Here is an 11,821-nt window from a genome sequence, read left to right as displayed (position 1 = left end):
CCAATCGAAAAAATTCAAACGGCAGAATTATCGGCTATTTATGGGCTAACTAGTTGTTCTAATCCCAATTTTTGATCGGAATCAAATTCTGCGAGTCTAGTTTGACATCAAGTAAAAACTCTCCATAAGGTTAGACATCTCAAATCGAAGAAAATCAAACATCAGAAATATGGGCTATTTATGTTCTAATTGATGCTGTAATTCCGAGTTTGGGGCTGCTACGTTTTTGCAGGAATTCCTCATCAAATTGTGAGATTTCGCTTAACTTCTTGCTATAAACCTAGGGCTATAACACTCCGATCAAAAGAATTAAAATGTCGGAATTATGGGTTATTTGTATTGCTAAATTGTTGCTCTAATGTCAAGTTTTTTCTTCTATCTTAGCAAGAAATCTCAAGCAAGATTGGTATTGATTTTTAGGTAAGTTGGGATGATACTTTCAAAGTTGCAGTGAGAAAACATCGATGTTTATTAACTGAAAATTGATTTATTTGCACTCTTTCCAAAAGTAAATCTATATCTCTACTAGTAAATCCATGAATTCTTTTTTCACGTGTTTATGTTCATTATGTTTTGAAGTAAATAGTGTATATATAGAATTTTTATATAGTGAAATATCATTATTTTTTAAATCAATTTTTTTTCTAAGGAAATGCCTCTTTGCCGTTGCTGGGGGCCGCAGTGGCACAGTGGTAGAGCGTTTACCTCTTGTGCGTGTGATTCCTGGTTCGATCACAGATCGCGCCAATTGATCTTTGTGGTTGAAAAACACCATGTACTTGGGTTTTATCGGCATTCTACCGCTGTGCCATTGCGGGCCCCAGCAACGATGAAGAGGCATTTCCTATAAACTAAAAAAATATTTAAAAAAACAATATGATATTTCACAATATAAATTCTATATATTCACTACTTGCTTCCAAACATACTGAACATATAAACGTGAAAAGACATTTCATAAATTTACTAGTAGAGATATATATTTGCATTCGCGGAGAATGCAAAAAAAAAAAAAAATCAATTTTCAGTTAATAGATATAGACGTTTTCTCACTGCAACTTTGCAACTATCATCCCAAGTTATCTAGAAATCAATACCAATCTTGCATGAGATATCTTGCGAACTATAGAAGAACTAAAATCGACATTAGAAAAACTAATTAGAAAACCAATAAACTATAATTCCGGCATTTTAATTATATGATTATTTATAGCACTAGGTTTATAGCTAGAAGTTAAGCCAAATCCCACAATTTGATGAAGAACTCCTGCTAAACGGTAGCAGCCCCAAACTCGGAATTAGAGCACCAATTAACCGAAAATTGCCCACAATTCCGGCGTTTGAGTTTTTTGGATCGGACCATTGTTACCGAATCGGAGGTTCTAGCTTGATGTCAAGCTAGACTCGCCCGTTTTGTTTCCGAATTCCCGCTAAACATTAGGATCCAAGAAATAAAATAACAGCAACACATTAACCTATAAATAGCCCATAATTCTGGCTTTTGAATTTTTTCGATCGGACCATTCTAATCCTAATTACATGGGGGTTCTGGCTTGATATCAAGTTAGACTTGCCCATTTTGAATCTGATTTCCCGCTAAACAGTAGGAGCCTAAAAATTGGGATTAAAGCAACTAATTAGCCCATTAATAGCCCATAATTATGGCGTTTGAATTTTTTTGATACGACCATTCTAAACGTAACCATATTGGGTCTTCTAGCTTGATATCAAGTTAGACTCACCCATTTTAAATCCGATTTCCTACTAAACAATAGCAGCCCAAAAATTGGGATTAAAGTAAATAAGTAGTCTATAAATAGCCCATAATTATGGCGTTTGAATTTTTTCGGTCGGACCATTTTAACCGTAAACATATTGGTTCTTCTAGCTTGATATCAAGTTAGACTCGCCCATTTTAAATCCAATTTCCTACGAAACAATAGGAGCCCAAAAATTGGGATTAGAGCAAATAAATAGACCATAAACAGACCATAATTCTGGCGTTTGAATTTTTTCGATCGGACCATTCTAACCATATGGGGGGTTCTAGCTTGATATCAAGCTGGACTCGCCCACTTTGAATCCCATTTCCCGCTAAACAGTAGGAGCCCAAAAATTGGGATTAGAGCAACTAATTAGCCCATAAATAGCCCATAATTCTGGCGTTTGAATTTTTTCGATCGGACCATTCTAACCATATGGGGGGTTCTAGCTTGATATCAAGCTGGACTCGCCCACTTTGAATCCGATTTCCCGCTAAACAGTAGAAGCCCAAAAATTGGGATTAGAGCAACTAATTAGCCCATAAATAGCCCATAATTCTGGCGTTTGAATTTTTTCGATCGGACCATTCTAACCATATTGGGGGTTCTAGCTTGATATCAAGCTGGACTCGCCCACTTTGAATCCGATTTCCCGCTAAACAGTAGGAGCCCAAAAATTGGGATTAGAGCAACTAATTAGCCCATAAATAGCCCATAATTCTGAGATATGTTGCGGTCGTTTTGGTGTTGGTGGTTGGTCTAACTTGACACGCGTACGAAATACTACTGATTAACGTGGAATCTGAACCACATGAGCTACCGCCAAGAATAGAAATAATGTATACCTATACAATTAGCTACTTAAGGTGGATCACTACCCGGAAGTCAGTATAGGCATTAGTTCATTGCCTTAATCAATGCGTAACGAAATGCCACATATTATAAGTATTGCACTATTAAATAGAGTTATGCGTCAGCTACAACATAGGATACTATTTTCTTTGGTTATGTATTCTGTAATCTAAAAAGGTAACATATAAGAGGAAACCTTGATAAGTTTTAAGATGAGTACGCAAGATGGCGCTTGCTGTTAGATTTTGCTACTCCTGTGCTCAGTTTTATGAAATTTTTACTTACAAGCACAAATTCTTTTACAAGTAGTTATCTCATTACTAAATATGGATATTATATGACCGGTTTTCGTATTATGTTTTACATTTTATCCAAATATTATTTTATGTTTACGGAAATAGTTTTAGCGGCTGAATCTCATGCTAGCGCGGAACGCCATATTGCGTCGTTGCCAAACTTGCATGTATACTGCTGCAGTTACAGTAGTAGGGCAATTCCTTGTTAACGTTTCAAGTCCAGAGGCGGAATCTGCGAATTGTGACAGAACTATTATAATTAGTAAAAGTGGAAAATGGGGAAACGGAAGGAATCATATAAAATAAAGAAGAACCCAACTCAAAGTAAAAGGTCGAAGAGCCAAAGGAAGCGAAGAGAAAGGGAGAATAATTTGAAAAAACAGCTAAGCGCATCATTAAGGTAAGTTTGTTTACGACTGCTTATTGTAAATATTAAGGGTTGAGCTGGACTTACCTGGGTTATATTTATTGGAAACATTTTTGAAAGCTCTACCGTAGCATTATGCTCCGGTGAACTCTTCCATGTAGATAGGTGCTTTTTGCAAAGTATTTTGAGCAGCAACGAACTCAGCTGAACTCAAAATATGATTTGTATCTTGAATCGTAATTACGCTCCTTCAAAGATATATATTTGACACATTGTCTTATCTCCAAATCTCGATTCAATGCTGTAAATTGTAAGACCATCCAGAACACATAAATAGTTAACTTCACCATCTTTTGGGGTTAATTTTACAATACGCACTCCAGTTGAATCCTTATGCAGACACGAAAAGTAGGACTGGAGCTTATTTTGCGATGTCGTGATATAGACAAGGGATATACTGTAAAAACTGTGCTTAAAAACTCGCACAACTGTGTTAGATAGTTATTACAAGCTAGTTAGTATCACATAATCAGTGTCAGGGCAAGGCGAAGCAGCATGGTCCCCGCAAGAATACGTTCATAGGGAGCAAATGCGTTACCGAAGATTAGTATGCGCAAAAAGGAAGATTTCTGTATTTCAGCATTTGCTAATAAAGCAATTCTTGTCCTCATTTTTGCAAGTAGTATTTTTGTTCGTGTCTGCGTAAGGACACTAATTGAATCTTTTTTTTTTTTTTTTTTTAATAGTTAACACCCTTCAGCGTATTTGTTATACTTAATTTTCTGTTTAGATTAAAGTAATTGTGAATTAGTGCGTGGCCTTCACATGCTTTCCCAGTTTTGGGTATAATACATCGTCCGGACATATGCCATGAAACTAAGTACAAAAAGACACAAAGCAATTTATGCTAGGTGGCCACTATAAAGCATGAATACTGTCTAACTGAATCAGACCAGAGTGGAGCTGGTATATTCGCGCGTTGGTGCGTCCGTGGGAAGCAGTCGCGTCAGCGACGGTGGGTTATGAGCGTAACGAAGAATAGTGGAAACGCTCTGTGTTCTTCACGTTAATAAATAAATAAAAATCGATGGAATCTTAGCGTGTATGGGAAGCATTGAGTGCGCGTTGTATACAACTTTACCACCTATAATGCAGTTACACTAGATATTTTTGTTCATTATTTAGTGTAACTGCATTATAGCTGGTAAAATTGGTTCAGTATATATAAGCACATATGATTTTTAAGTGTACATGAATAGCATGTTTTTTGCTTTTAAATCTCACGAAGTCTCACGTATGTGATACAAGGTATCGTCGACAGAAAGCCAGACAACCAAATTCGAAACTTGAACCTCCCGATTGCTTGGACTAGATGTATAACAAATGGTATGTGCTGGGAAAAAAGGCTAGACATTACTTTTTTGTAAAGATGGACTATTCACACTAGTAGAAGTTTTATATGTATTATAGTTCTAATTTTTCAAAAGAATATAATAAAAAAAAAGAGTTACCAGATTGCTTGGTGGACTGTATTTAAAATTAATTTACCATAATTTTTCTTCAGCTAAGATTTACCTTTAGGGCTGTAGTGGCTCAGTGGTAGAGCGTCTACCACTGGTGCGCAGTGTCCATAGTTCGATCCCAGCTCTCACCAAATGTTCTCTCGACGTTAGCCCTTTTCTCCCACTTTTCATTTCACCATTTCATTCAGTGTCATCCATTATAATCTTCTATAGCTTAGGAGCAAAAAAAAAAAAATATATATATATATGGGACGTTAAACTGAAAAGAAATAATTAATTTCACATTTATTTTCTTTTAGGGATGCGAGTGAACACGCTGGCATGGAAAAGGAGAATGGTTCACTCACTGAAATGGAGAATAGTTCACTCAATGAAGTAGAGAATAGTTCACTCAATGAAGTGGAGAATAGTTCACTCAATGAAGTAGAGAATAGTTCACTCAATGAAGTGGAGAATAGTTCACTCAGTGAAGTGGAGAATAGTTCACTCAATGAAGTGGAGAATAGTTCACTCACTGGGGTGGAAAATAGTTCACTCACTGACTTGGAGAAGAGTTTACTCGACAATTCTCTTTCATCCATTGCTAAAGATGACAAATCGTTCTCTTTCGAAGACTGTGAAGTGATTCCTTCAACTCCAAATGCATCACCTGACATGAGAGCAAATTTGCAGTCTGTGTGTTTGGCACTCAAATTGAATGAAAGCGAAACGAAAGAATATCCGTCCTTAGTAATAGAAACCTCACGGGTTAGGAAAGGTATACCCTATCAAGAGAGATTATACATATGCAACATGGGCCTTGTTATAGAACAAGGAAGAGTTTTGGAGAGACATAGTTATGAATGTAACTTCGGTGGGTCATTCGTTCTTTCCAAAATTACTAACTCAGGCCTTGAGACTACATATTTTTATAAATGTAGTAAATATGAATGCCCTAAGACTCAAACGATTTGTAGTAACCCTAAAAAGGATACTGTTTCTCTCAATATGGTAGCGGTTCTATCAACGTTAGCAACTGGTAGTTCCTTTTCATTAGAAGAAGAAAAATTTGCCGTAATGGGCATAAAGTACATGTCACCAAAAACGTTTTCCTTTCATGAAAGAGCACTCGGTGAAATTCTCAAGAAATGCAGTGACGATGCACTGGTTGGTGCGATAGCCGAAGAAAAGGCACTAGCAGAAGAGCGAGGAGACGTGGATGCAGAGAACTTCCATTACATTACAGCAATCACAGATGGCGGTTGGTGCAAAAGAACATACGGACATGGTTATAACGCAGCATCTGGTGTGGTGAGTTTTATTTTTCTTTACGCTACGTTGTTTATGATTGGCTAAAACTTTTTTAAGATTCGCATTTTCCTACTTAGTGCTTTTCCCCAGCTAATTCAGTTAGATACAGTTACAAAGTTGCCCTGAGTGGCGGCTCGTGAGGGAAGTCCATTGATAAAAGTTTAAATCTTTCGCTGCAGCTACAGGCTAATGGAAGAAGGCTTCGTACAGTTCCAGAAAGCATTATACAAAATTTAGTTCATTACATAATCTTTCTTCCCTTAGTTTGTAGTTTTTTTTCTTTCTTTTACGAAGTGACTTTCCATAGGAGCCGCAACTGGTGGCCGTAACAGTAGGGGCCTAATTTCCAGCAGAGCTCATATTGCCTGTTTATGTGAAGCGTACTACGCATACTCATATGTATGTTAGGTTGTTTATTCAGCTTTACAGTTAGGCTTAAATTTTTTGTTTCGAAGTTCACGGGTTTTTAGTTTCTTTCCCTTACAATTTGATGTTGCATTTCTAATTTCCATCAGATTGTATGTATGCTAGATGATTTCTTTTGTAAAATACAAAATTGTAGTGTCTAGTTTCTTCGAGTTTCACTTTTGCTTGAAGCAAAACTCTCCGAACTGGATGTCGCGACACCACGGTAATACCGGTATTGAGTGAAATTTCTTGTTCTATTTTTTACTCATATCGCTCAGAAAGATATGTAAATTAGTATTCACTGTGAACTGCCTGTTTTTTAAACGTATTTGAGTCGTCCACAACTGCAAATCTTAATGCAATGGCATCTCATTCTTTCTATTAATATCGAACCGTATTCTTTTTATTATTATTATTATTATTATTATTATTATTATTATTATTATTATTATTATTATTATTATTATTATTATTATTATTATTATTATTTGTGTCGCAGTCTTGAGACTGTCTGTTATTAAAACAATTTTCATATATTTAGATACCACATCGAAATCAACAAAATCCCACTTCTCTATTGTCTTCTACGTTTGCTTCATCATCATTATAGATAATTTCCTACTGCTCTAAGCAAAAGCGAGGCTCCAAGAAACTAGACATCACAGCACTATAATTTATATTTTATTAATTTCCTCTTGTTATTGCTTTTATTATTTAACGATTTTGATACATAACAAGACAGTGTTCAGTGTATGACGATGTTACAAAGAAATTTTTGGTGCTTACGTCACAGAATGACTGAAATGCTCTAAATATGTAAATTATAGTTTCACAGAATAATGGATAGTGTCGTCAAAATCTGTAACATACTGAGGGTAAAGTTTACAGAAAGAAAGAAAGAATTAATCCAAAGAGAGAAACATATCTGTTACCTGTATGAAAGTTAATTTTATTTGCCGCAGAATGATAGGCAATATGATAAATTAAATCAAATTCCTAACTTCTTTGGTTTAGCAAGATTTTTCTGTATAAATATCGTTGTCAGTATCAAAATTTATATGACAATATTTTAAAAACTACGCTGAAGTGCTAGGAATAAGTTAACGATAGAATTTATTATCAGAAGCGTATATTTGATTCTGATTGAATTTTTGTCTGTTAAAATGTTAAATCAATGGACAAAAAAAAAGTCCATGTTAAATATTAGAATGATTTATGAGTTATGGAACTAATTGATATGAAGGGTGGTCCATAAGTCTTAGTACAGTGGAATCTTCTTCTGATACACCAGATGTTTTAAGTGTTCCCATAAAAAAAATCCAAGGGAATGAGATCCGGCGACCGACCTGGCCACTTCACAGGACCTTGGCGACGGATCCAACGTCCAGGAAAATGCAGATCCAAGCATTCCTGCACAGGCAGCGCATAGTGTGGTGGGGCACCATCTTGCTGAAAATATCGAGGCAAGGTGCCATCAGCGCGAAGAAGCAACTCCTGTAACGTGTACGGATATCGGACACCATTTAGGGTGCCAGGAATGAATAAGGGTTTTATGATCGACGTGTTCCATATGCCACACCACACCATGATATGAGCAGGGGTAACCGTCTTGCAGGAATTGATCGCATGTGGATTTGCATCCGACCAATATCGCATTTTCTGGTGATTCACTTCTCCATCCAAATAAAAGTTTGCCTCGTCTGTGAAGAGAACGCTGGCTGGAAAATGCGGATCTCGATCATATTGTGACAAAGCCGAATTGGTCTGGATCATCCTCTGAAAGGTTGTGGACAAGCTGCAGCTTGAAGGGATGCCACTTGTTCCTATGGAGAATCCTCATTACGGAAGCACGTGGTACGCCTGTTATCGCTAATAGTAGTCTTCTGCTTCGCTTCGGACTTTTCACAGTAGCAGCAAGCACCGTTGTGGGTGTCTCCTCATCTATCGCGGTTCGTGGGGGACCTGACCGTGGTCTGTCGGCAACATTACCAGTTACACTGAATTTCCTAATGAGGTAGCTAACGGTGTTGTGACTTATTGCAGATCTTTCGGGGTGGCGCGCGTTGAAGTCCTGGGCAATCACACGACTGCTTCTTTCACCAGACATTAGGATGATCTCTCGTGGGACGTAAAAATTAAAAATTTCATTTCATTTCATTAGGATGATCTCAATTCTTTCCTGTTTCGTCAGTGCCATCTCGTTCTATCTGCAGCAAAAAAAAAAAAAAAAAAAAAAAAAAAAACCTGTCAAATTCGGAGCGTCAAGTCTTTCTTGCAGCGTTAGTGCCATGTCGCTCTCCCTGCAAGGAAACAGAAAACCGTCATCTTTGGGGCGTCATAACTTTGGAACGGGACATGATAACGCATTTCTGCTTGCGGGACTGCATTCCCCTGCAAAAAACAGTGTTAGGCTAATTGATGTGTCACATGCCTACCTTTCTATTTGAAAAAAAAATAACCTGGATCCAAGATGGCCGCCATTCACTATGTATGTATCACTCGGTAGCTCCTTTACCCAAGTCCGCCCTCCGCTAGTCAGATTTGTTTTAATCATGTTTGTTTCCAAAATAATCCACTGTGCTAATACTTATGAACCACCCTGTATTTCTTGTATAAAGTATATCACTGATATATTTCCCCACGTTATTCACAATATGTTCCCAACATTCAGACAGTTGTTGGATACCTTTACGAAAAGAAAAAAGTCGGTGGTTTGGATGCATAGAAGTCATCAATGTTGAAGTTACTCATCATGCTCAAGATTTGTGCAAAACTGCATCATATATATGTCTCCTGCCCTACGCTGCCCATGGGTACTATTAAGGAATATTACACTCGACAAAACTATATTCATACATACTGCAGGAACACACTCGAGCCTCTCAGTGAATTACGATTATTAATATACAGAATTGAATGAAATAGTGCAGGCAGACAAATAGCTAAAAGGTCGATGCATATTCTCTCTAATGCTACTTACGGTTAGACTAAAACTTTACATATGACAGTTTAAAAATAATATTGCTGCCAAATGTAAATAAATATAAATATTTAGTAATTTTATGTAACCCAATTTCATATTCTAGGCTGTCATCATCGGGGCTGAAACTCAGCAGCTGCTTTTTGTGGGTGTCCGAAATAAGATTTGTCTTATATGTCGTGCCACGGAAATGGGAAAGATGGATGCAAGAGAACATATATGCTTCAAGAACTGGCGAGGACCATCCACAGCCATGGAAGCAGATATTATCGTCGATGGAATGCGCTATTTAGAAGAAGTTCATCATCTTCGTTGCACCAGGTTGATTGGGGATGGTGACTCAAGCACGACGGCAAAAGTTCGTGAAGCGGTATCGTATGGTGCTCGTGTAATCAAAGTCGAGTGTGCAAATCATGCCGTGCGAAGATTTGTGCGTGCAATGGAAAGAATATCGCAAGACTGTAAGCGGTTTTCTAGTCTTCTTGGTGTAAAAGCTCGAAAAATAGTGAAGCAGCGGCTTCCAAGACTTGCAACTGGAATCCGCAGCGTGATTAAATCTCATGCAATTAAAAAGCGTGAGGAAATAACCAACGAGAAATTGAAGGTATTCAAGACAGAAATACGAAATGTCGTCTGTCACGTTTTTGGGAACCATATTGGCTGTGGAGACTTTTGCACTAGAAAGGACGAAGTGCAGGATGTTAATACTTACAAAGACATTAAGAGTAGTGGCATTTTGATAGTCATTGAGCACGAATTAGAACGAGTTATAATTGCTCACGCTAATACTCTGATATGGAATGCGACAAACAATCCAGCAGAAACCTACATGAACCAATTAGCAAAGGCCGTAGGTGGAAAACGAATAAACTTCTCTAAGGCTGGAGGCATCTACCGAAGAGCATCAGTTGCAGCTTTGGCGTATCAAAGTAGAGGACAACAATGGCACTACAGTGTACACAAAGCTCTTGTGGGTGTTAGTCCAATGTCGCCAATGAAAACATTAATTGCGAGAAGAAATAAACGCAATAAGGATAGAAAATCACGGCGTGAACTTTTTCCCGTCGAAAAGAAAAATCGAAGTGGTACAAGTTACATTTCAAGTGCTGGTGATAAGCATTATGGTATGTCGGTACAGGCTCCGGATTTGCCACAATCTGTGTATGAAGATCAAGCTTCTCACTTCATTAATAAACTACGCGTTTCTCGGTCCAACGAACTAGAGATTGCCACTCGTGGCCAGGCAGCTTGTGACCGATGGCTTGAAGAAAGAAGTAAGAGAATTCCATCGTCGTTATTTAAGGACGTTGCCTCTAGAAGGGACACTACACTGACTTGCAATTTGGTAAAGCGAATAGTTCGCTTGCAAGACCACAATAATTTGTCACCTCCATTAATTTATGGGAGAGAGCATGAAGCTCTTGCTTTCGAAGAGTATCAAAAGCAACATCCTGAATACAATGTGCAGCCATGTGGCATGTTCATTCACGAAAAGTATAATTTCCTTTGTAGTAGTCCTGATGGCCTTATAGACGACGTCGGCTTGTTAGAAATTAAATGTCCTTACAGTGCTAGAGATAGTGAATCTATCAAAGATGCTGCGAAGATTAGTAGCATTGGAATGAAGGTAGACAACAAAGGAAACATACATTTAACGCACACTTCTCGGTACTATCACCAGATTCAAGGACAGCTTGAAATTACAGGCAGAGAGTGGTGCGATTTGTTTGTTTGGTGCCCCAAAGATAACGTTACACTCAGAATTAATAGAGATCGACAGTTCTGGAGTAGTCTACTTCCTAAACTGGAGAAGTTCTATTTTGAATCAGTTCTGCCGGAGTTAGTAGATTCGCGTGCTGCTAGGAACATGTCTTTAAGAGAACCTGATTCGGTGTTGAAAGCTATTGACGAAAGGAAGAAGATTCGCGAGTTGAAAGTAAATAGAAAGAACAAGTAAGAAATTCATTTGTTTTTGTAGTTCGATTTTGCAGCAAATGGATGACTAGTGATATATATATATATATATATATATATATATATATATATATATATATATATATATATATATATATATATATATATAGAGAGAGAGAGAGAGAGAGAGAGAGAGAGAGAGAGAGAGTCTTGTCCAAAAAATCATGGCCACTCTCCTTGCTTTGAAAGGCCATATTCTGGTAACCATCTAATACTTTTGCTTTAAAGAAATATCTCAATTAGACAAAGCAATTATTTGTTTGATTTAATTTGAACCGTGAGTTTGTGTAGGAGCTCAACATTGGTTTATTCTATTACTAGATGTGCATCCTATGAGTTCATTTTAAGTAACTTCAGACTAATTGTGC

The 11,821-nt window shown here is 37.4% G+C and overlaps 1 protein-coding gene across 1 annotated transcript; it reads left to right on the top strand.

Annotated features, from left to right (window-relative positions):
- Positions 1 to 5,100: 5,100 nt before the first annotated feature.
- Positions 5,101 to 11,432, top strand: LOC145678207 (uncharacterized; the record flags this gene model as incomplete). Its single annotated transcript, XM_081748260.1, has 2 exons — positions 5,101 to 6,091; positions 9,586 to 11,432. Coding segments are annotated over 2 exons (2,838 nt in total), but the record flags the coding sequence as incomplete, so codon positions are not given.
- Positions 11,433 to 11,821: the final 389 nt, after the last annotated feature.

This window comes from Thermobia domestica, unplaced genomic scaffold, assembly GCF_964235325.1.
Source record: "Thermobia domestica unplaced genomic scaffold, izTheDome1.hap1.1 HAP1_SCAFFOLD_2059, whole genome shotgun sequence".
NCBI classification, from domain to species: Eukaryota; Metazoa; Arthropoda; class Insecta; order Zygentoma; family Lepismatidae; genus Thermobia; species Thermobia domestica.
The sequence above is the reverse complement of the archived record's forward strand: the minus strand, read 5'-3'. Positions and strand labels throughout refer to the sequence as shown.